We start from the raw sequence: 25,479 nt of genomic DNA, 5'->3' as shown, positions 1-25,479 counted from the left end.
TCCATGCAATTTGGCATAGCGCCACCTACTGGCAACACAAAAAGTGGTTTATGTCGATAGCCATTCATCTGATCGACTTCAAACTTGGGGAGTGCGCTGCTGGGAACCTGACATAGAGCAGTGCCGAATCTTGTGCAATTCGGCACAGCACCACCTACTGGCAACACAAAAAGTGGTTTCTCTTGAGAACCGTTCATCCGATTGACTTCAAACTTGGGGAGTGTGCTCCTGGGAACTCGAAGTAGTGCAGCGCTGAATTTCTTGCAATTTGACATAGCGCCACCTACTGGCAACATAAAAAGTAGTTTATCTCGAGAAACATTTGTTGATTGACTTCAAACTTGCGGAGTGCGCTGCTCAGACTCCGATGGAGTGCGGCGCCGCATTTCATGCAATTTGGACTTATTCCAGGACTGTCTGTATGTCTGTCCTTCGCGTCGGATCGACTTCAAACTTGCGCTTAGGGGGACCACCTGACAGAGTGTGTGTGCGGGGGGAACGGGCACTGCACTAGTTATTAAATAATGTTAATATCAATGTATGCACAATTTGTCTTATTGAAAGTCATTGCTTTTTATGAACAAAATCGAAATCTAGTAGGCTATCTAGACACCCCCAATTCTATGTAGGCTAGCTATTATTTGGTGTTTCCATGTAAAGGTACAGTTGTACATTCTTCTTTCAATAAAAAATAGGGGTGCTGACCATGGTGCTGACCCATCGAAAGTAACCACGTGATCGAAGTAATCAGTATGACGTCAGGTGAAAATCCCCTAGCTTGGCCATGGGCTTGACTGATTTTTGTTAGGGGAAAGGAGAAGCTCTAGCTGCTAACCTAACGTCAAGCAACTTTCAGTCTGACCACGGGTTGGCTATACCTTTCCAACAAAACCAGGTAATTTAACGTTAAATACAGCAACAAATACACTATTAATATTATACGCACGCTCTGAAACTATATAGCATAACGCTGTAACGCTAACTGTAACAGTGTTATTAAGTGTGAGTGACGGTAACGTCAGTGTTGTTTTTGTGCCTAGAGAGTAGCGACGCTAGCTAGCTAACGGTAGCTAGCAAACATTAACATACTTTCGCTGAACACTAAACATACAGCATTGCTAGTCAAGTTGTCTAAATTGCTAGCTATAATCCAACGACACTCGGTTGGTCGGTCCTCGGCTAGTAAAATTATCGCTGAGCTGTCAAACGTTAGCTAACTAGCTGCTAGCTAAGGCTACTGATTAACGTTGAAATGTCAGCGCCCCAGTTTTAACAGCTTTAACAACGCTAGCCATCATTAACGTTACGTAACGCTAAGTTATTAACGCTAATGGGTAGGTTAGCTGTGAAAGTAACGTTAGTGTTGGGATGGGTTGGATTATCTGGTTAAGATAAAAACAGCTCTAACGTTAGCATTTACTGGGTCGCTGATTGGCACTGGTTTGCGACCTTGTTTGTTTTTACTGTATCCAATATGTCACCGTGTGGTGGTGTACGAGCACGATTAGAGGGGCTGGGACAGGACAGGAGGGGGCACCTGTCCGTACTGGAATGAAAAAGGGAAAGTAAACTAACCTTAGGAGACTGAACAGAAGACTGATCAAAGTTGCATTATTTATTCATACGTCTATTAATAGCAATTCCCATAATGAAATCCATCACATTGTTAGAACCATTTAACGACCAAATGTGATATCCCTGTTCTTGAGTCCTCTCTTTCTGGCTAATAATTGAAAGTAGTCGTGTGTGTGTTTTTTTTAGCACATTTTAAAGTTGGAGGTTCCATTTGATTAAATGTACCCCACTGCCGCGGAATCCTCAAATTACTATTGGTCCATCTGATGGACCTTAACGGGTATCGTGTACTAATTTATAAATATTAATTTAAATTTTAAAAATTTTGACTGTTTATAATTCATTGGTAACTTCTTCCCTAATACCTCATACCAACATTTCATACCTATTCGAATTTTAACCCCTCAAATGCCAGTGTACAGTAAGTACAGTAAAAAAAAAAAAGTACATAAAAAAAAAAAAAGTGATTTTTTTTTTATTTCCATAAAGACAAACTGGCTTTGGGTCTGATATTATGGGCAGGTTGGGGTGTTTTACAAAAGTCACCACTGCAAGATGCCTAGTATCAAAGATTCGCAGGCATGATGTCACAATAGCTATGACATCACTAGCCTATGACATCATCAGTGATGTCATGAGATGATTTTTTGTCAATAATATGTCACTGATGACATTACTGATGATGTCACAGACATTGTGACATCATCAGTGGGTTTTTGTATTTTTTGTGATTTTTTGTAAAAATAGTATTTTTTCATATTTTGAGCCAAAAATCCAAAAAGCGCATGTTTTGGACTTCCAGCCATTTTCCCCAAAAAACACAAACGAGCTTTAGTCCAGCATCTATCCTGGTCTAAAGGCTTCAAATCAGTAGTGTGGACTGTCAAATTCAGTTTTCTAATATTTTTGGCATAGGAATCAGTTTTTTTTACATTTCATGTAAACTGTATGGAATTGATTGCTATGCCAAATAGAGCTGTCACGATTCCTCGAGTACCTCGAATAACTCGAATAATTAAATTGATCGAGGCCAAAATGATTCGCCTCGACACGCATCTGAGTAATAGAAGAGAGTGGGTAAAATAGAAATTCCGACGGAACCTTAAGGCAACACGTGAGAGCGCGTTACGTCATTCCGTCACTCTACCTGAAACGTCAACAAACGGGAGCAGCCGAAAATGTGGCTACACTTTCCCAAGATAGACTCAGACAACACTGGTTGCAACATTTGTGATGTGAATTGCAAAGCTGGCCAGGGAAACACCTCAAACTTGAGGAAGCATGGTCAAACACAAGATATATTTACAGTAGCTAAATGCTGAAGACTGTAACGTATTACTAGATAGGCTGAGGGTGAATGAAGCAGGCAGCGCACCGCAGCTAATGTTAGCAGCACCTCCACCGCCTTGAGCTGTAACGTTGAGAGAGGCATCGACTACAACATCAGATAACGTTATTTAATTAGCTAGCGTTAGCTGGATAAGTTGTTTCACTGCAGTTGTAGTTGTTAGATAACGGGGCTTTTCACTGTCTTCACAACGACTGCAAAACAGAGATCGCTAACGTTAACGTTAACGTTAACGTTGCTGCAGTAATTGTCAAGGGTTCAACATAACGTATTTCCTCAGCCTGTATAGTAGCTATCAACATGAAATAAAAAGCATTTGACAGCTTAAACCCGTGGCTTTTTATTTGGAAGGGTTACATTTGCCGTAATCTTTATTAACATGTCTTAAAATGCATTAGAATCTTTTTATTTTTTGGGGTTAAAGATTTTTAAGATTTTTTTTAATGAACATTAGAGCAAATATAATACGAAAAGCCAAAGGGTTAAGCTCTCAAATGCTTTTTATTTTTATGTTTCTATGTACTACAGAGCCTGAGATATGAAGGCTTTAGTGAATACCGACCGCTCTCTCTGAGAAGTTTGGACCGTTTTCTGTGAGAAATACAAAGCTCAACCTAACATTAACGTTAGCGGCTAATTTAACAGCGTTTTGTGTGTGTGTGTGTGTGTGTGTGTGTGTGTGTGTGTGTGTGTGTGTGTGTGTGTGTGTGTGTGTGTGATCACACTAGCCTGTTGGTGTGTGAGAGAGAAAGAGAGAGTGAGTATGTGTGTGTGAGAGAGAAAGAGTGTGTGTGTCATGCAGCTGTAAGGTAAATGAAGGATGTAAACTAGCTAGTAAGCCATTCATTCATATTATTTAACAGTTGCTGTACACTGGAAGAACTCAAACGTCAGGTTGAAAAGATGAATGGTGCCACTGCCAGTTCTATGCAATTTAAAAATCAAAATGTTGTTTTTTCTAAGAAAGAAACTAATGTAGTTGTTTATTTGAAGAGATTTATCTTATTTTTTGGTGTATATTTACGATAAGCCTTTGAAAACACAAAAAAGGGTTCTTATCCGATTACTCGATTAATCGATGGATTATTCGGTAGAATACTCGATTACTAAAAGAATCGATAGTTGCAGCTCTAATGCCAAAACTGGGGGAATATGGGGAAATAGGCAAACACAGTAGAAACTACAATTTTAACCCCTTGAGTCAAGGTGAGATGTGTAACATCAAGGAAATAATGATTTTTTGAAAAATTTGCTGGAAGTCAAAAAAAAAAGTTCTTTTTGTGCAAAATTAATAGAGATGGGCCGATACCATTTTTTTCAGACCGAGTACGAGTACGAGTACTTAATTTTGGGTACTCGCCGATACCGAGTACCGATACAAGTACTTTTTGTTTTTGTTGAGTAACCACTTATTTTACCCCCTTTTTTCCCCGAATTTCGTTTCATTGTCATGCCTTGTACTTTTAATGATACTGTAATGTTCAATTACCACAATGAAAATAATAACACTGCTGATTCTTAAGATACTGTTTATTTGTTTACAGTTTCTTTACCTTCTTTAAGCAGCACACACCAGCACAGCCAAAACCCAAAACAGAATTGAGTACAACAGTATGTTAAATAATAGTAAACAGTCAAATAAATGCTTAGTAGTCACTCTCTGTAACTCTCTCTGTAACTCTCTGAGTTTTTGTATTAATTGTAAATTACACAGTACTCGGGCCAGAGTATCGGGACGTTCTCCCGATACCGATACGAGTACTTGAGTACGGTATCGGCACCGAGTACCGATACCAGTATCGGTATCGGCCCATCTCTAAAAATTAACATTGAAATCAATGGGACAACTATGCAATGGACTTTGAGACCATGTAACTCCCCCAAAATTTCTACCAACTCCAAGGTTAGATATTAAGGTCAAAGTTCAAGGTATTTGGTCCAGGATGCCCGCTGAAATAAATGAAATAAATTAATTTTGTGAAAATTTGCTGGGAGTACCAATAGAGTGGTTTCAATGGAAGTCAATGGGTCCATCAGATGGACCAGTAGTAAATTGAGGAGTATTTTTGAAAATAGGTCTTAGGAGCGTATAAAAATGATAACTATGATTGATTTTTGTCAAATACCCCAAAAAAAATACCTAGCCTTAGTGTAAGACCATTTACTCAAAAACTGTCGAAACGGCCCATACGCGAATGCAGGAAAAGTCCATCAGATGGACTAGCGGGGTACAAGGGTTAACATTGCTGTTACGGTCGATAACCGATATTTACCGATGTCGATATGATCTCTATAAAAAACAAACTTTTTATAATAATACAATTTTGTACATACTGAAAAACACATGTAAACACTGAATTTGAAAAACGAATGAATCTCTTTATTTCCAAAACATTTGGAAAAGCCCATAGATTTTCCTCTCAATGTGAAAATTTTGGCTCATACCGATAACCGATATTAACATAGCAACATCGGACCGATGCCGTTATGTTAAAAATGACTAACATCTGCCGATACTGATATGATTGCCGATATATCGTGCATCCCTATTTGCTTCCCAGGTGTGCTGGATTTGATTACTGTGCCGCATATCCATGTGTCTGCAATGTTGTTTGCTCACCGCATGCAAGCGGTGCACCATAAGATCAACCACACCTGACCCTGCTGTAAATTTGGCACAAGACGGCTTTTAAACGGTTGTTTCAAATTTTCAATAATCATTTTAAAGGAGAATTTCGTTTTTTTTTTACCTGCAGCCCTCTCCTCACATTAATTATGATCTGACGACTCACCCAGTGCTCTCCGCAGTGTTTTTGTCTGTCCTATGCGTTGTTTTGAGATCAATAGCGTCCAAGCCAGTCCTAGAATGGAGCTCCGTGGGGGCCAAGTGGCAGCATGCTTTTCCTCCATTTAAATAGACAGTTTTATTCCCGTTTTCGACGCATATCGTCATAAACTGTTCCCTAAGGAACGATCAGACTGCATTTCTCCCCCGGGCTCTTTTCACTAGTTACAGGCATCCCATTTTTGCCTGTCGGGTCAGTGAGACACAACTCTCGTCAGGAAAGTCCCGCAAGACTTTCCTGACGAGAGTTGTGTGAAAAGAGCCCGGGGGAGAAATGCAGTCACTTGGCATGCTGCCACTTGGCCCCCACGGAGCTCCATTCTAGGACTGGCTTGGACGCTATTGATCTCAAAACAACGCATAGGACGGACAAAAACGCTGCGGAGAGCACTGGGTGAGTCGTCAGATCATAATTAATGTGAGGAGAGGGCTGCAGGTTAAAAAAAAAACGAAATTCTCCTTTAACAGCCCCGCCTATATTACTGGCTTCCGTAGGGAGATTATTATATCTTTGGATCTGAGATCGGACATCGGAGACGGGTAGGAGAGAATTTAAAACGCTCTACCCCCCCAATTTCCTTATAGAACGCTGTGTGACCCTGATTCAGAGTGGGTCACAGAGGAACAGAGAACTGGGGAACATATGGGGCTAATTTGGGTAGTGCACTCCAGATAGCAGTCATTTAACAATTTAACCCCGATAAATTATTGTAGGCTTTGCCCATGAATTATGACTTTGTCTGTTTTGATGTTTACCATTTAGGCTACAATGTATTATGCAGATCAGCCAGATTAACTGACTTGTAAACTTTTGCTGTTACAGGTTGTTAGACTTTTGGTTAACGTTCTTTGTTTGTGCATGCACACATTTTTTGCAAATATCATTTGTTGGTGGGAGGGGGGTTTATTTTATTTTTATTTATTTTTACACATTTGCCTTTACAGAGGTTTTCGGGATATCCTAAACTTTCTGATGCTAGTGTTGTGTTGTGACAAGATCAAAATATTACTGTATCACAGTACCACAGCAAAGACAATTGATTGATTTGATGATTTGAGCAGTCCCACGTTTAGAAGTGAGCTCACACTACAAAGTTGCAAGTTTTTAGTTGCCATACATGGATGGACACATGGAATTGTGTTTTATTGTACAGGTATCAAGGATCAACTGGCACCAAGCTGGTGTCCAGCGTGCCCCATATATTTGAACACAGCCTATTTTACTAATTATACTTCTGACGTTTTGATTTCACACACAGTATCAAGTGTTGTGGATGTCGTTTAGCAATGGCAGTGTGAGTCTCTCGGCAGGGGACACTGACAGCCAACAAATCTCTTGAATCAATTCCAAGTCTAAACAGGCAATTTCTATTTTTACTCTTACTAAATTGAATGAATGGCTTACATTTTATTTTATGGAGACAGTCAATTTCCCTCCATATTGATGATCAATAACATTGTTAGTGATTGCTAAAAACAAGAGGTTAATGCTAATTATCACAGTCAGAACTAAAAATTAAATGTGTGACCTTTCAAGATGTCGTAGTTTATGGTCAGTCACTAATGCTTTCACCCACTGGCCATAAGTGGCAGGAAGATGATGAGGTTGGCTAGTTCTAAAGCCAATGATGACACCTTTATACCTGCGTGCTGCTGTCATTACATTACATTACGTCATTTGGCAGACGCTTTTATCCAAAGCGACTTACAATAACACTGACTGACTGTCAACCCTCCCCCCAAATAAAATCCCCATCTTTACAACACCAGGATGGACATGTTTACAGCCTGGTTCAATGCCGATCACCAAATCAACCAATATCGTGGTGGAGCTGCGGCTCTGGGAAAGCCCTGGTCTTGTGCTGTCTTGCGAAACCTGTGCAAGAACCCCAAGATGGCGACGGCCACACTAGGCTTCAAAGTGGAAGTCCAAAAACCAGTGGATGACGTCATGGTGACTGTCCATACAGTATTTCTCAGATGGTCTGTGGTTGTCAAGTAGGGCTGCAACTAAAGATTATTTTCATAATCGATTAATCTGTCGATTATTTTCTCGATTAATCGATTAGTTGTTTGGTCTATAAAATGGTAGCAAATGACGATCAGTGTTTTCCAAAGTCCAAGATGACGCCCTCAAGTGTCTTGTTTTGTCCACAACTCAAAGATAATATCAGTTTACTGTCATACAGGAGTAAAGAAACCAGAAAATATTCACATTTAAGAAGCTGGGATCAGAGAATTTAGACCTTTTCTCTTAAAATTGTACTCAAAACGATTAATCGATTATCAAAATAGTTGTCGATTAATTTTCTGTCGATCCACTAATCGATTAACCGATTAATCGTTGCAGCTCTATTGTCAAGTAATTTAGTGAAGGACAGAGCTGGTGACAGGAAGTTGTAATGCACCAGTTTCTCAATGTAGAATATCACAGAGAAATAAAATGTGAACAGGGCCTTTTAAGCAGTAGCTAATTAATTAAAAGAAAATTATATTGTGAAAATTAATTTCTCTTTAACTATGAAACATCACACCTAATAGCTGCCAATCATAATCAAGGACCGGAACTATTCGTTTTATAATTCCCAGTTAACTCGCTCCCTCAGCCCTTGAAGAGTCGATCTCAGAAGGTTCACTTGAATTATAAGAGTAATGGAATGGTACTTAAGATGGCAGCAGCGAGCATTCCCCTGAGGGGAAATGCCAAGAGGAAGTCAAGGGCGGAGTCAAAACGACTAATGCAACAGGATGTAGTTTGCATAGAGTGCTGCGAGAGAGAAGAGACACAGAGAAGCAAGTCAGTTTAATAAAGTGAGGTAAAGTTGGTTTGTTTGCACTTTGCCCCACCACTTTCTCTGTTTTTGACCCAAGCTCAAAGTACACTACACGCACAGCGTGTTTGAGCTTTGGAGCGGGGGCAGAGCGTACCACTGCGAGGGAGTGCGCTGCTGGATTTACAACACAAGTCGGAGACAAAACGAGAGCTAAACGGAATCTCGATTTCCGATTTTCTTGTTTTCATCATGATTGTGAGAAGCCAAAATCTTGATTATGATTAATATTCCATTAATTGTACAGCCCTACATGAAAGTCTTTGGTCTTTAGACTCTACTACAGGGAGCTATTGTGATTGAGGGGCACCAGCCCTGAGCAGTAGCCAGATAAACCCCCTGTGGAGTCCAGGCACTGGTGGTGGTGCAGGCTAATGATAGCCTGGGCTAATGACTCTCCTGAGACTGATGAAGCTGATGAATCTGTGAAGGCTGGGCGTTGACGGGGAGGTGGAGGGGTGCGCGATGATGACAGCAGCAGGCTAAAGCAGAGAGACATTTAAAAAAGACAGCAGCAAGATGATTGGCTAACAATGAAGGAGCGTGAGGATGTGTCGCTGTGCTATTGGATAATAGTAGATAGTAGATAGTGACCAGCTGATGTGAACAGCTCTAGCTCAGGGCTCTAGCTCAAAACAGCTACAAGGAACTTTCACCTGTTATGAAACAGTCTAAATGTAATACTGATGCCTCACATCTTACTTGCATCGGCAAATGAGACCATCGGCGAGGAGATTGGCGATCTCTATATTGTTATTCCAAATGCGCGTCCGTCACGTGTAACGTGACGGACCAATATTTGGTCCATTATTATTTATGTTATATGTAAATGACCTCCCTGATGTTTGTCCACCTAATGTAACCTGTCAGATGTATGCTGACGATACGATCATATACTGTATCTACATGCAAAAAATAAGGCACAAGCTGCAGCAGATCTGTCAGCTGCAATGGTCAATATATCAAACTGGTTAACTGAGTCATGTCTACACCTCAATGTAAGCAAAACTGTATGTATGTTTTTTTCCAAGTCTGCAAACAGAGATCCAGACCCAGATGTGTTGGTAGCAGGGAGCAGTCTTGCAGTCGTGCAAGAATTTAAATACCTAGGCATAATAATAGACTCCCAGCTAACATTTAAAAAACAAGTTAAAAAAGTTGCCAACCGAATCAAATTCAACCTGGCAAATTTCAAATATATCAGGAACAATCTGACTACTGAGGCCTCAAAATTGTATGCCTTTTATATGCTTTTGTCTACTTATGTCTTCTGTACTATTGCATGTGTTTGTTAATGTTTCACATATAACATCAACCTGCCAGGGACTGCAGATGAAAATTAGCCTGTATGGTTAAATCTGGCACATTTACATGATGGACTCACGTGCTCATGTTAATTAATGTGCATTGTCCCTTTTCTTAAATAAATAAACAAACAAACAAACAAACGTCCATATATACTGATTGTAATTTTTGTTCCGGCCTGTGAATGAAGCAGTGACGTCAGCCTTATGCATTAAATAAAACAGCAGGGGAGGCTCGCTGATTCAGAGAAGCCCTGCCTGGCCTGGCACGGCTCAGACAGGCCTGGCACGGCTCAGACAGGCTTGTGCAGCCAGCACGAGGTGCCTTGTTGTTCGGAAAAGGCATTTTCGTTCCAGGTGAACAGTACTGCTTTTGTCCACAGGCACCGCTACAATAAACACTAACTCTAACCTAAGTGAAAGTTCACCCATAGCTGCTGCTTTAAAGCAGCCCGGGGCAGATAAAACTAGGGTCGGGGAGGATGTAAATTAATTGTAGGATGAAAGTCGAAAAAGATAAATGCTAAAGTTACGATGAGCGGCAATGAAAATGAATCTGACACGCATTTTGTGTAGCACTGCACACAGTTCTTATTAAACCTCCTTGATAACATACACACCACACACCAGTGTTGCAGTCAAGTAACTATATCACAAGTCCAAGTCTTGATTCTCAAGTCCCCAGTCTTTGAGTCAGAGTCCAAGACTCCAAGTCAGCAAAGAAGAGTCTGATTCGACTCTCCAGTCTCCATTACCTGAGTCTGAGTCCGGAGTTACAGAACATCAGCGTGAATCCACATATAGGTGGAACACACGTGTCTGCCCTTGCATAAAATTGAATAATGTCACAGTATTAATAGCTTATGCCAAATTATTATGGCCTATTACAAAAAAAAAGGTCTATAAAATATCAATTAACAAGTCCGAGTCCTCATTACCAACTTTTGACTCTGAATGCTTGAGTCCAAGTCTGAGTCATTCGATGTTGGAACACTTTGTGACTTGGGAGAAGCAGCCGTGTGTGAGGGTAATGATGAACCACGACTGACTTTCACTGTATGTGCTTTCCTCTCAGAGTCCAAGGAGAGTTGTGAGTGGAGCTCCATCTCCAACCCCTTATCCCTGTCCAGAGATCCGGCCAGTATGTCCAGCGACCCTCCTCCTCCTTACCCTGGAGGCCCTGAAGGCCCCAGTGCCCCGCTCATCGAGGAGAAGACTGGACAACCTGGTAATACAAGTTTGTCGAAGCATCTCTAACTAAACATGTTAATTTAAAAGCTCATTTAGAACCACTGTTGTGATGAATAATAATGTTCATTTTTTTAGTTTAGATTGTTGAAATCTGTTATTTGTTTCATAACTATGAAATATGGTAATGGTTCCAAAGATTCAATATCCTCAAGCCCTGGCACATGCCTCTGAACACCTCATTTGAATAATTAGTTGGTAAGGCTTGGGGGAAGCGTCACCTTGGAGACTTGAAAATAATTTGGTAGATAGACTTTGGATTCACATAGGGATGTCAACAATTAATCAAAGAGCGATGAATTGGTTGTTAAGGATTTTCTCAAACGAAATTGCCTCGGATCGACTATCAAACAATGTAGTCTCATATTACGTTCTAGCAGTCAGTAAATGGCTATGCAATGCTGTGGGAATATGCATTGCTGCTATGGAAATAAAGAAAAAACACATTAATTGATTGATTGATTGATTGATTGATCGTTAACATTACCGAGGATTGATTCAGGAACGTGCTTAAAATTGACATCCCTTGTTTCACATTATGAATTGATGTCTAAACTTTCAAAGTAGTCAATAAATCGTTGGGAGTTGTAGTATGATGATGATACAGAACTAGTAGCTGATCCATCCATACAGGGTCATAGGGAATGGCTCTGGTGACACAGATGTAACACTGTTCTTGCTATAGAGCAGCTTAAAAGCATCGGAAAGCACATCATCCATGTGTATACCAACAGCTTAAAATGCAGAAATGCCACCTAGAGAACACCCCTTGTCTGTAGCTGTGTTTCCATTACAGTTTTTCGCAAAATAATTGCGATATTTCTACAACTTCGACAATGTACAATTGCGACTTGTAGGCGTTTCCATTGAAGTTGAGTTTTGGTCTGACGGAGCGCACACCTGAACGCAATTCCCATTAGCCTACCAGCAGCTGCCTGCCACAGTGGATCTGCCCCATATGCCGTCCCCTGCATGCTCAAATCCAACCAATGGTCAATGCAAATCACAACATGAAGTTACAACGCATATAAACGAGCCTGATTATCAATTCAAAATAAAATGAGTCGCAAAATGTTGCTGGCTGCGGTGAATGCAGTGAGCGCGACAGGCAGAGGAAAAAAGCCTAATAGCCTAATAGCCTACAACTGGTCCGATTTAGAGATGGAGGGGGGAAAAGGCTGATTTGGTCAATAATCACAATGTTGTGTAGCTATTATAATTATAACACTGCACCTGAAACGTGTGTAATGTATTACTCACAGTCACTGTATTCACTTCAGTCAGGAGCACGCACCGCACCGGTGTGTGCTTGCTTTTCAACCCCTTATATCTCGCGCTGTGCCAAATGCGCGCACACAGGCAGCCTGTCACCATGGACCGATTTCTGCCATTAAACATTATCTATTTTATATATTTGCATAACACTCGTCTTTCTGCTAGCGTTGCTTCAAAGTTTTCCATTGCTGCGGAGGTTTTGCCACGGCTTATCGAACCGTTTCTTCCTCATTTTTCGCTGCTTTTCCAAAGCAGAATGGGTCACATGACGTGCTAATGCGAAAAAACTGTTTCCATTACACTTTTGCGATAAACTGCTATATCGACACGTCTGAAAAACCACCTCATGAGAGCGCAAAAACGTTTTGCGATATTTGGGAGGTTTTTCGAAATTTACGTGTTTCCATTACCCAATTTCTATTGCGATATTTAGATTTTGCGCATTTCTGAGGGTAATGGAAACACGACTAGAGTTATGCAAATAAGCAGACACATTGATTCACAGGCGTTGTCTCGGTGTGTGCATGCATGCATGTATGTGTTAAAGCTACACTTGCATACTGCTATAATTGCATTTAAGCTACACTATTGCAATTCATGACATGAAAGATATCAATTTGTTTACCGAGACTCAAACCTCTGTGGAATTGGATCCATTGACATGTTTTTTTTTTATTGTGTGTGTGTGTGTGTGTGTGTGTGTGTGTGTGTGTGTGTGTGTGTGTGTGTGTGTGTGTGTGTGTGTGTGTGTGTGTGTGTGTGTGTTCTCCTTCAGAAGCAGCTCCTATAAGAACAGGTCCTCCACAGGGACAGCCTCTGCCTCCAGACTATGGTCCTCCACCCTACGAGGCCTCACAGCCGGGCTTCCTACCCCCTCATGTCCCTGGAGAAGGGCCCATGCCCATGCCAATGCCAATGCCAATGCCACCAGGTACTGGAGCCTTTCTGAAAATGCCTTTTGTACACAATTGATATCCAATAACTTTATAGTCAAGGTGGGCTGCCCTAGCAATAAACCCCCCCCCCAAAATATATTGTTTTGGGTGTTTTATAGTTATAGCTGTAGTGTGAGAGCCATTCTATTTACCGTAAATTCCGGACTATAAGGCGCACCGGTATATAAGCCGCAGGACCAAAATTGACTATTTTTTTCTTATATAAGCCGCACCGGTCTATAAGCCGCGGGTGTTTTGATGTTTAATTACCATATGAAAGGGTTCGTGCACAGAGAGGAATGTCGGGAAAGAGATGGCTGTTTGGGGAAGCTCCCATTTATTAACATTTCAACAAAACAAAACAAAAGTCAGGTCACTAATCCCCAGACAAAATCACACAACAATAGGCTATATGTGCAGCAAACGGCTGTAACCAGAGAAGTCAAGTCACTAATCCTCGTCTTCCTCTTCTTCCTGCGTACTGAAACCACCAAAGTCCTCATCTTCAGTGTCGGAAACGAACAGGTTCAGGGTGGCTTCGTCAACCACTCTCCTCTCTCCTTCATTGTCACTCAAAACCAACGAACTCCTCTTCGTCACTGTCGGCATCGAACAGCCTCTGAAGCCTCTGACGGCCCTCAGCGCCAGCTGTGGCGGCGTCATCCTCTTCATCCCGCAGCAGTCCAGCGTTTTGGAACCCGTTGGTGATTGTGGATGTTTTCACACTCCTATAATATTCCGTGATCTTCCTTTGTGTGAATTCGCCGAAGTTTGTGATTTTCTCCTGGTAGTCGGGAGGGAGTTGTTCAGTAGTTCTCGCCCGGACGGACAGTCCCTTTCGTCTCATGAATCGGAAGCACCAAGATGGGCCACCTATGAAATGTTCAATTTTCATTTCGGTGGCGACTGTTTTGGCCTTCAGTCGGATCTGCACCGTGGAAACGCCTCGGCCGTCTGCTCTCTGGGTCAACACCCAATCTTCAAGGGAATCTTCAAGTTCGGGCCATCTGCTTTTATGACCTCTGAAGGACTTTTTGGTCTTCTTGCACTGAGACAGTTCCTCCTGCTGCACCGTCCAACGCCTCACCATTGACTCATCGATGCCCAGGTTACGCGCGGCTGCTCTGTTTCCCTCTTTTAATGCGAGATTGACTGCTTTCAACTTGAAAGCTGCGTCGTGTGAATTTCTGCGTACCTTCCCCATGGTAAGTGAGAGTGTTGCTTCTACTGCTCGTCTTGTTGTGAATATTCCTTGATCTTCCTTTGTGTGAATTCGCCGAAGTTTGTGATTTTCTCCTGGTAGTCGGGGGAGGGAGTTGTTGGCCGAGTGGCCGTTTGCTTACCGTAATTACCATATGTAAGTGGTCACGCACAGAGGGGATTGTCGGGAAAGAGATGGCTGTTTGAGGAAGCTCCCATTTACCGTATTACCGTAACATTTCAACAAAACAACATAACACAACACCACCGTTGTTTATTTTTACAGTGCACACAGTGTCCGCGGTGTGGTGAAAAGAGGGCAAGAGAGGAAATTAAAACAGAAGTGGATTTATAGTTAGAAAGAGTGCTAAAAAAGAGAGATTTTATTTGTATTTTTATTTTATTTTTCTGAAAAAATCCATAGATAAGCCGCACCGTTATATAAGCCGCAGGGGCCAAAAAACGGGAAAAAAGCCGCGGCTTATAGTCCGGAATTTACGGTACTTTTAATGATTTATAGTTATAGTTATCTCAGGGGTTTTCCTGCATAGAGGGATTTTTGGCCCCCCAAAGATTGTTTTAACCACCCCCCACAGGCCTTAACTCAGAATGAAGCATATTAACACTATCCTTTTAGAGAATTTCAAAGTTAAAGTCTCACATTTGTACCTTCAAATAGCTTCCTTTCTAAAACTTGGGGTGCTGTAGTGTAAAAACATGTCGCTCCATAAGTTCTGACAATGACTGATATATAACTGCTGTGAAAACGCATTGCTGCATAATTTTTGACAATGACTGAGATATTTGTATTCAGGATAACCATGACACTAACCCAAAAGTCAAATGTAGGCTATGCATGACTGTAAGCGATCAAGCTTACTGGCGTAGTCACCCCCCAAAGGCCCATTCGGAGCCAGGAAAAACCCTGTATAGTTATCGTAAACTACAGTCAACCACACCTGTCCCTAGATATGTATATTAATATAGCACCTCAATTAAGTTGTTTGTTTCTCTGCAGGCGGCTTCTATCCACCGCCACCCGGTCACTTTCCTCACCCCATGCCAGGACAGATGGGCCCCGCTCCCCCTCACTTCACCCATGTGGGAGGCCACACAGCTACCGTCTTGGCTCCCCCAGGAACATCCACCACCGTAACCGTACTGCAGGGGGAGATGTTCCAGTCCACACCGGTGCAGACCGTGTGTCCGCACTGCCAGCAGGCAATCATCACCCGCATCTCCCACGACGTCGGCCTCATGAACACCCTCTTCTGCCTCTTCTGCTTCTTTGTGGGGTGAGCAAGTGACGAGCAGAGCATGTGTACTGTAACATGCTGCTTCAGTGCCTGCTGAAATCATTGATGTTGATTTTTTATCGTTTGCTTCACTCCCAGCTCCTCATTTATAGACATCCTAAGTGTATCGTTATGGTAATGTCCATACATAAGTAAGAGTAATTGATGATAATAATAATAATTGATTGCATTTATATAGCGCTTTTTGAAGTACTCAAAGCACTTCACATATCACAGGGATAGACTAAACTCATCCACCTCCGAAGCGTAGCAACCACCTAGGTGATGCACAGCAGCCGGTTTGTGAAAGATCGCTCACCACACATCAGCTATCACGGTGGAGAGTTGAGGACTGAATGTGCCAATTAGATAACAAGGGATGATTAGGTGGCCATGATGGAAGGAAGGCCTGTGTGGGAATTTAGCCATGACATCGCTGTTACAGAGTGCTGATGGGATCTTTAATGACCACAGAGAGTCAGGACCATGGTTTAATGTCTCATCCAAAGGAGTATATACAGTAGGAGTATATATTTATTATGCTTGTTGCTTACATGCCTGCTTATAGGTATGCATGTGAAAGTGTATATTGTGGATTATGTACGTGTACATATGCTGCATGTATGGTCAAAACAACAGGAACAGCAGTTTAAAGCCTTCCATCAACGACAGTGGCTCTGTAACAACATACAGGGTTTTTCTGGCTGTCAAGAGAGGCTTGGGTGGAAACATCAGTTAGGGAGCGAGTTGTACAGAGAGGGGAGAGTCAAGTTTCCAAGGATGGGTTTCTGCCTGTCCTTGAAGTTTTAAACTTCCTGTATTATACACTTTCGATTCATTTATTTTCAGATGTTCTGTGTCAGGGTAACATAATTTGCTTCAGGATTGTTTTCAAGTAGTGGAGTTGAAGTTGTATTTATCATGACTAAGGCATCCTCCACTCCCAAGTCACCACAGAATTTAGTATACACAACTTACATTTGATTAATCTGAATTAAGGGATACAGTGGCAGTAATATGGAAAAGAAATATAGAAAACATTTGACCAGTCATGTTTTAGGACTTTGCAGAAAGTAATTAATACCCATTTATTTCTGTTCCGCATTACATGGAAGTGAATGGATATTGACATTGAATGAACTTTAAAGGATAACAGAAGGTTAAGAATATATTATCTTAATAATGACACTGCTACAATCAAGAAAGAAAGGATTATGATGACAGCCAATAGGACTTGACTAGGCTTAATAGGGTTGGACCACACAGAGGAGGCAGAACATTTACTGTAGTAGGGTATATTCAGTTGGGTTTAGCTGCCATGGTTCTCACCCACCAGTATCTATGTGACCTCCTACACCCCCTCCCGGAACCTGCGGTAATCTGACAGGGGTCTGCTTTCCGTCCCCCACACTCTCCTGCAAGCTTTTAGTGTGGCAGCCCCCACCCTATGGAACTCTCCCGGCTGAGATCTGCAACGCCCCTTCTCTGGCCACTTTCAAAGACAACCTGGAAAACCCACCTGTTCACCAAGGCCTATGGCCTCTCTCTTTCTTTCATCCCTGGCATTCATTGCCACTTTTATTTATTTCCGTTTGTCTGTCTGTACAGTGTCCTTGGGTTTCATGAAAGGCGTGTTTACATCTAATTTTTTAAATTATTATATATTTATTTTCCCTTTTTTCTTTTGTTTCTAATATGTTTTGATCTTTAAATTTCTGATTTAAGAACATCTCTTCAGTAGGGCTGATAAATAGTTCAATATAAATAGAAGTTTCAATAGAATATATTGTGATGAGATATTATTGGCTTGATCGTGATACAAAATGATGTCCTCTACAAGTAGTGAGAAAAGCAAATACTTAAATAAAAGTAAATCTCTCACAAAATTGCCGGTATCTCACAACAAATTCGTAAATCCTATTTAAAAATGACAGAGTTCAATCAAACTTTATATATAACCATGCAGTTATTTCAATGCAATGGACATCAATATGATTATTTAACATGCTATTTTGCATAATTTAGCAGATATCTTTATATGTTGTTATTGAAATACGTTCTATTGATTATTGTGTCACATTCATTCACAGGGTTTAGAAATTTGTAACATTAATGTGTCATCTGTCTGTTCTTCAATTCCAGGTGCGATCTTGGCTGCTGCTTGATTCCCTGTCTGATCGATGACCTCAAAGATGTGACACACACCTGCCCTTACTGTAAGGGCTACATCTACACATACAAGCGTATCTGCTAACCACCGACAGCTCTGCTCCACAGAGACATGTACAGTATATGCACACACATAAATTCACAGCTCCTCCTGCTGGTAGTGACAGGTTTTCCCCCCATTTTTGCTAAGTGTTGTGTAGCCCTCTTTAGGAGATGCGGTTTTATCATTAGTTCACCGAGGATTTACTGTATATAATTTATCTTTCAGTATTCTGCATTTATGTGGAAACATGTCATTCAAATGTACAAATCTCACACTGGACTACAGGAGATCAAGGGCACCAAAACATCCACAGAGATGGATAAGTAAGTGGCAGACAGATACATGATATGAATGAAGGAAGAAGCAGCAATTGGTGGAGGAAAAGGCATTGGATTTTTTATATATATATATATATATATATATATCAGCCTCACTTAGGGGAAGCTGTGAAAATTGTCACTTTATTTTAGATGAAATCATCTGTGAATCTTGCTCAGAAGCAAGTTATTGAAGTCAATTTAATTTTCGCTGGGGCATTGTTTTAGTTCTATTTATTTTAAATATTGTATGTTATTTTAACATGTTAATGAGAATTATAAACATCTTCGTCCATGTCTGATCATTATGTATGTTTTAATTCACCTAGTTTTTCCTAAGGCCCTCTTTGAATGTGAGTAAATTTACTAAACTTTTATTTTTGTCTCTATAAATTTATTTGCTTGCTTGGAAATTACCAAGATTGAACTGTTACTCACTATGTTAATGAATCTTCTGGGCTATAGTCACTAGTGGAAATGTTCAGTGAATTCAGGTCAAGCTGTTACACATCAATGCCCTTTGTTCATCATACTGTAGTTAGTTTTGATAATAAAGCAAACATTTGCACTTTGAGTTGAACTTCAGATTTCCCAATGTAAACTTTAATGCATTTATGAAAACAACATTGCCACAACATAATCCCTTTTGTCTGGGAGTCCTCGGTTAAGAAAAATCCAATGGTTTATCAAGTCACAAGTAGTAAAAATAGTATATAATTTTGGGTTTACAGAGCCTGTTTTGTCAATTGATTCATCAGCCCAGAGCTAAACCCACTTTACGTGTATTTGTTCAGAATGGAGTGGAATGAAAGCAATGCTGGCAGTAAATGTGCTCTGCTGCAGGGTTTCAGTATTATTGATGGAGATGCTCAGGACATCAGTCATCTTATGTCTTCTCTCGGTAGGCCTGTAATCAAACTAATACATTATCCCTTTAAGATTAACTTGCATTGCTCGGATGCATGTTAGATAACACCTAAAGCAAATACAGGTACATGTCTTGACTCTAATATTGTAAAAAGAAAAACACACACACACCCTACTAATATTAACTCTTTGCTAAGGATAAGCTTCATTGAGACATCTCACAAATGTTCATTGTGATTCCATCAACGATATTAATACCAACAACATGGCAATCAGTCTGTTGAGCCACAGCATGCCCATCAGATGCGGAGTATCTCTGCATGAACCATTTGGTGTGCTTTTGAATCTTTTTACAGAAACGTGACTTGAGGCTAGTTTGTGCAAGAAAAGCAGTACATTTTGAGTTGAAGGATTGCATTGAAACTTTTAATACGAAGTACTGTATGTATGCCATTGTTGTGGCTAATGCTGGTCTGCAAACTCTGCATTGCTCTCTAAATGTATGTGATATGTATAACTATGTAAATCAAAATTTGTTTGACTGTTGCATACAGGTACTATTTTATCAATAAAAATCAGAATATGATTCAGACTTTCCATTGAAATTGATTATTTTTAATGTTAGTTATTTTGAAAAGGAGCTGTAGATTGAACGATATAACTCATGTAAATACCAAGGGCAAAAGGAAATAAAAAAGTGCACAATGCAATTTCAAGAACTACCAGAGACTGATAGCAAAAAATGTATAGGCTCAAAAATGAGTGGAAAGTTATGGAGTTATGGAGAACTATATGGTAGATGAGCACTAAGATGTTTAATGTGCAAAGGTGTCAGTCTCTCCATCGATGTCCACAGTGGGCATTGCAGCATTTGTAGAACGTTGTCATTGGTTCATCTGCTGACCTCGTCTGAATCTGCATGAAGTACGCCCGAGCGTGCCCACACTTAGGACAAGGTTCTGTAAACAGAAATACAAATATGATGAGTTACCCTGGAATACCGACCAAGGATTTAGAGGAGTTGACTTGCAACATTCTGTCCATAAAATAATGCGGCTAAAGGTTATGACAAATTGTGCGGTTGGGGAAATCCATTAAAGGTTTTTAAACCTCTGCAATTAAGAGTGAAATGAATGCGTAAATGAGGAACAAAACAATCGGAAAAAATAGATCACATGAAAATGTGTATTCAATCTCTATTCACTCTAGTGAAAAATGTTGCTTACACATCTGGCTTTTGTGTCAGAATTACTTTTATTTGCAAAGTATAATGGGCACTGAAGGAATTTGATTTGGTCAATTGGTGCTGACACTTCACAAGACAGTTTACATAATACATGACTGACACTGTGCAATACAAAATGTAACAAGACAGTGTGTCACGGGAGATTAAACAAGTATCCATTCAAAGACAAAAGGCCCGGCCCATATCAGCACTGGCAGGGTTTTACTGCCTTGAGAAGGCTGTGAGGCATTGGTAGTGCAAAACAAAGTGATGGGAATCTTTTGTAGAGTTGACAAGACACAGACAAACACACCATCAGCAGTGAAGAGCTGAAGGCAGAAGACTTCCTCCAATTGACCATTTGGGCTGGCTAGAGGTGTGTTTTAGAGAGGCCACTTACCAGGTGTAGAATCCACATTTTCCCAAGCCGCAGCTCCACCAAGCACATCATCCACCTCTTTTAGCTTGGGATACTTCCTGTTGTTTACCTGTAATGGGTGAAGAAATGTGTCAAGCCTGCAGAAACCAGCAGATGCGCTTCGCCGCTTCCAATACAAAACATGGAGACCGACAGCAAAACAATATCTTAAATTGATATCTGGATGTATAACACTACAAAATATCTGAATCTACTTAGCCCCACCATTCGACTATGTTACTCGTTGATTGAATGGAAGTCGAATTCTGAGGCTAGAAACTACTTGGCTAGTTTGAACCTGGAAGGACAGCAGAGCTTAATAAAGTATACTGAAGAAATATGAAATACATTTGCTGTGGTCCTTCTAAGAAGATAAGTGCTTTATGAGTTCAACATGACCGACTGTAAGGTCTTATCTGTATCTGTGTTACATGACGGGCATTTAAATTAACGTTAAGTTACACAAAATAAACTAGGAGTTCGTATGCTTTGCTTGCTGCTGCAGCGGATAGATTACCTTTCTTGTAATGTTATGTACGTAGGGACAGGTGTTGCAGGCGAACCTCAGGCACTTCTGTCCTTCCTCGACGATCAAAACATTCCCGCATGTTGGACAGAAAAGCAGCATGTTACCGTTACTTATACAAACAAAAACAGAGTCAAAGTACCGTGAGCACAATAGCTAAAACTCGTCCGTTTTCTCGATGTGTAGTTCGGTGTTTTAATAGTTTAGTTTATCGCATGTGGAGCACATCCATGATGTGGAGTAGCGGAAGATGAGCTGAAGGCAAGTGCTGCATTTTTCTCTGCTCGGTGGGAAACAAAATAAAACGAAAGGAAATTGTCTTGTAGTAATTCAACTATCAGCCCCCCCCAAATATAACATAACGTAACATAAAATTACAATATGATTGTTACTTAATATTACATTTAGCAGGTTATTCCTCATCAACGAAAGGGCAGAGAAACGGTGACTGCGATTTATTTTCACTGCCGGGATCCATTTATACTGAGTTGCTGTTTCCAGCCGGTACGTAATGTATAATGGTACTCATTACAATGTAATGTAAACATTCCGTTCTTTTAATACATCCATGAAACATTCACGGTTTGTTGGTGCACTGTAGTGTAATTTGAGTCGCGTATTTAAAAAAAAAAAACCCCGTTGTAGTCGTCTTCCTGTCCAGTAGCCTAGCTGTTGTCAACTAGCTACCTTACCGTTTACTACTGGACTGAATAAGCTTGGCTGCAGGATGGAGGAGCCGCCTGATAAGTCTCTGGGTGAGAATCAGCCTGTGAAGGAGGAGGAAGATGTCAGGACACAGCTGGAAGAGACGGACCTGATGGAGGCTGCAGCACCAGAGGAGGAGGAGGAGGAGGAGGAGGATGAAGAGGCTCTGCCCCACTCGGAGATACTGGACATTTTCGAGGAGGGACTTGCTCGCCTTGTGCAGGACCCTTTACTCTGCGACCTTCCTATTCAGGCTGGTTTATTATTATTATTATGTTTTTCTTTAATAGAGGGGAGGGGACCAGAATGTGTTTGTAATCTCACCTTTTTAGGCTGGCATGTAACGTTAGAGCTGCAACGATTAAATAGATTAGTGACTGATCGACAGAAAGTTAATCGACAACTATTTTGATAATCGATTAATCATTTTGAGTAATTTTCAAAATTCTCTGATTCCAGCTTCGTAAATGGGAATACCCTTTTTTTTTTTTTTACTCCTCTATGACAGTAAACATACTATCTTTGGGTTGTGGACAAAACAAGACATTTGAGGACATCATCTTGGGCTTTGGGAAACACTCAACAACATTTTTCACAATTGTTTGACGTTTTATAGAAGACCAAACAACTAATTCATTAATCGAGAAAATAATCGACAGATTAAACGATAATGAAAATAATTGTTAGTTGCAGGAACTTGCAGCCCTACTGCCATGAAGCTGACATTCATAGTATATACAGAAGTGTAGCTACCGTGTGACCAAGTCAACTTTCCCAAGTCCCAAGTTAGTCTCAATTAAGTCTTGAGGCACAAGTCTCAGATTTGGTCAAGTCCATGTCATTATTAATTAGCCTGGGTAAACCCATCCCCCACGTGACCTGCTCTCAGACCTGTTCTCAGTCACTAGTGACTGGGAACTGAGAGAGCAGGTCACGTGGGGGCTGGGTTTACCTAGGCTAATTATTAATGTCAAGTCTAAATGTAGAACAGCAAATCAAGGGTCCACTATCAATTAAAAACAAATCTGGGACTTTTCAATGCAATATCATTATAAGGACGGCATTATAGGGACGGCACCCGGGAGCAGTATGGGTTAGCGCCCCAGCCTGCGTCTTCCGTGAGGAAGAAGCCCAACAATCCACGAGAGGCCTTCTAGGAGGGCCATTCAAGCCGCAAGTGGAGTCTGCAGTGCCACCAATTACTGGTACTGCATGGTATCCACCAAGATACCATTACATCGGAATGAGATGTTTGGAGCGGGGGAGTCTGGTGCAGCGCACAGGTCCTAGACCTGGTGAGACGAGGGAGGAGCCCGGCCGGGTGGCAACCCACAGAGCCCGGTCCCTCTACGTACCAGAGCCCTTCTCCCCCCCGGTCCCGGCAGAGTAGTTCCGGAGCAGCGGATTGAGTGGCCCTGACCACGTGACCACCTTCGACCCTTCCTAGAGGGCTGACCGTGGGTAGCTACTGGGACGTAAGTTGGGGCTTGGCCAGCCCCGGCTGGGTCACCTGGGCGAGGGTGTATGATGTTGCGAGACCCGAAACATCCTATGACCCCAGGGTACATCACTGAGGATACGTCCCAGTTGCATCCATGCAATGTTTTCTCTTTATAACAGTATAAATACCTGGTTAGGGCATATGCTTTTTAATTTGTATAATCCGTTTAGAGTTCAATCATTCCATACAAATTCAGAAAACAAAATTTTAATTCAGTCGTCTGGTGGATCAAATCTCATAATTTTCATTCTAAGTTGTTTACACCAACACAAGATCTTTTATCAAGGCTTTAGAAACCTTCTCAAGTTATCAAAGTCATGTCACCAAAAGCCAAGTCAAGTCTCAAGTCATTAAGTCTCAAACAGTTCAAATTGTGACTTGAGACCAAGTCATGTGACCCAAGTTTACTTTTTTTTGAAAAGAAAAATGTTCTTAGACATTCTGGGCTACCAATGGTACCTCAGAGCTGAAGACCTCCAAATGTTCCTGCCTTCATCAATGCAGAAACTTCATTAATAACTGAATAGTACATCTCTGTCCAGGTGACCCTAGATGAGGTGAACTCTCAGATTGCCTTGGAGTATGGCCAGGCGATGACCGTGAGGGTGTTAAAGGCGGATGGCGAGGTCATGCGTAAGTGTTCAGGCTGTTTCGCTGTGTCAGGACAACAGCTGAGTGACAATCTGTGACACTTTCTTGTGTATTTGAACATGTTAACAATACTGTGTAAAATCTTCCTCCCTAAGCCATAGTGGTGGTGCAGAACGCTACTGTGCTTGACCTGAAGAAAGCCATCTGCAGGTTCATGGAGCTGAAACAGCAGCGTGAAGGCGGGGTCAAATATATTAGCTGGTAAACACACATACATTAACACATTGTAAGAGGATTAAATAATACCAAAAATAGCATAATTTACATTATTGATTGCTGCATTTATTTTTATTTGACAGGAGATATGTGTGGAGGACATATCATCTAGTATTCCAAGGGGAAAAGCTTGATGATGACAAAATGAGACTGAAAGAGTAAGATTATAAAACATTGCTGCTATTTACTGCATTGGCATAGTTTGACTCTGAAAATCACGAATCTTTTTTTTACCCTCTCCATCTTCAGCTATGGGATCAGGAACAGAGATGATGTGACATTCATGAAGAGACTCAGGAAAAAGTGAAACGGCACAGAAAACATCTTTGCTCCCTGTCTCCCAGATGTACAGTGACACACACAAAGTTTTCACAATAATAGCAGTTGTCTCAGTTAATGTTATTATGTATGGGGTTTATATTCAAACCTTCATATCCTGACTTTATAATATCTCTGTACATATAATAAACTCAAAATATTACTAACAGAGTTTGATAGTTGAAACTGAAAACTCAAAGTTGAAAAAGAAAAAGGGATAAGATGTTTACATTCTTCAGTATGCCTGTTAATATCGATAAATCCCAGGTTTTCTTATAATGCATATGCACCATCTGAAACATGTACTACTTGAGTATCCTGACTTGAATAATATAAATATAAAGCTATTCACAACAGGTCTTCCCTGACCAATAAAAAGCCAATGATAGAGGAGATTTAAGCATGCTCATTCATTTCTCAGGGAGGCTAGATGTAAATGAAATAAAGTGGAATACTGAATGTTAAACTCCCTTTTTACTTACACTGTATCCAGTGATTTGTATAATTGTAGATTTTAATAAAACTTATTTGATTTTGTGTGGGTGTGTTTCGCTTGAGCTTGCATGCCAAAAACAACACTAGGAAACATTTTCCAGGTACGGCCGCCCGGTGTAAATGTAAAATGTATATTTGAATATTTATGGTTCCTGGTAGGAGGGAAAACAAA

At 40.9% G+C, this 25,479-nt stretch overlaps 3 protein-coding genes across 5 annotated transcripts; 2 read left to right on the top strand and 1 right to left on the bottom strand.

Moving 5' to 3' along the window:
• Window positions 1–814: 814 nt before the first annotated feature.
• On the top strand, window positions 815–18,131 carry cdip1 (cell death-inducing p53 target 1). 3 transcript variants are annotated; one of them, XM_083648804.1, is made up of 5 exons: window positions 815–895; window positions 10,979–11,131; window positions 13,205–13,357; window positions 15,580–15,856; window positions 17,999–18,131. In XM_083648804.1, exons 2-5 carry the CDS (start codon window positions 11,047–11,049, stop codon window positions 18,108–18,110), a joined length of 627 nt encoding a protein of 208 aa, XP_083504930.1. In that variant the 5' UTR covers window positions 815–895; window positions 10,979–11,046; the 3' UTR covers window positions 18,111–18,131. The 3 variants fall into 3 exon arrangements, with proteins under 3 accessions (XP_083504930.1, XP_083504928.1, XP_083504929.1); XM_083648802.1 differs by having other exon boundaries at window positions 13,202–13,357; XM_083648803.1 differs by lacking the exon at window positions 815–895 and adding an exon at window positions 8,538–8,579 and having other exon boundaries at window positions 13,202–13,357.
• A 1,952-nt stretch (window positions 18,132–20,083) lies between these two features.
• Window positions 20,084–21,671, bottom strand: polr3k (polymerase (RNA) III (DNA directed) polypeptide K; the record flags this gene model as incomplete). Its single annotated transcript, XM_083648805.1, has 3 exons — window positions 21,413–21,671; window positions 20,878–20,965; window positions 20,084–20,211 (listed from the first exon to the last, which is right to left on the bottom strand). The coding sequence occupies exons 1-3, from the start codon at window positions 21,521–21,523 to the stop codon at window positions 20,084–20,086; spliced, it is 327 nt and encodes a 108-aa protein (XP_083504931.1). The 5' UTR covers window positions 21,524–21,671.
• Window positions 21,672–21,993: 322 nt separating this feature from the next.
• On the top strand, window positions 21,994–25,273 carry snrnp25 (small nuclear ribonucleoprotein 25). The gene is made up of 5 exons (XM_083648828.1): window positions 21,994–22,379; window positions 24,170–24,260; window positions 24,374–24,479; window positions 24,578–24,652; window positions 24,744–25,273. Exons 1-5 carry the CDS (start codon window positions 22,149–22,151, stop codon window positions 24,799–24,801), a joined length of 561 nt encoding a protein of 186 aa, XP_083504954.1. The 5' UTR covers window positions 21,994–22,148; the 3' UTR covers window positions 24,802–25,273.
• Window positions 25,274–25,479: the final 206 nt, after the last annotated feature.

The sequence above is a fragment of the Poromitra crassiceps genome (assembly GCF_964638095.1).
Source record: "Poromitra crassiceps genome assembly, chromosome: 13".
NCBI classification, from domain to species: domain Eukaryota; kingdom Metazoa; phylum Chordata; class Actinopteri; order Beryciformes; family Melamphaidae; genus Poromitra; species Poromitra crassiceps.
Note: the sequence above shows the minus strand (reverse complement) of the source record. Positions and strands in the feature narration are given on the sequence as shown.

What these genes read in the sequence shown, in the direction of transcription:
- cdip1 (XM_083648802.1), top strand. Translation starts at nt 11,047, where the DNA reads ATGTCCAGCGACCCTCCTCCTCCTTACCCTGGAGGCCCTGAAGGCCCC. An exon ending in GGAGAAGACTGGACAACCTG is followed by an intron (nt 11,132 to 13,201) that starts GTAATACAAGTT and finishes GTTCTCCTTCAG; the next exon opens with AAGCAGCTCCTATAAGAACA. An exon ending in GCCAATGCCAATGCCACCAG is followed by an intron (nt 13,358 to 15,579) that starts GTACTGGAGCCT and finishes GTTTCTCTGCAG; the next exon opens with GCGGCTTCTATCCACCGCCA.
- snrnp25 (XM_083648828.1), top strand. Translation starts at nt 22,149, where the DNA reads ATGGAGGAGCCGCCTGATAAGTCTCTGGGTGAGAATCAGCCTGTGAAG. An exon ending in GGCGGATGGCGAGGTCATGC is followed by an intron (nt 24,261 to 24,373) that starts GTAAGTGTTCAG and finishes TTCCTCCCTAAG; the next exon opens with CCATAGTGGTGGTGCAGAAC. An exon ending in GACAAAATGAGACTGAAAGA is followed by an intron (nt 24,653 to 24,743) that starts GTAAGATTATAA and finishes CTCCATCTTCAG; the next exon opens with CTATGGGATCAGGAACAGAG.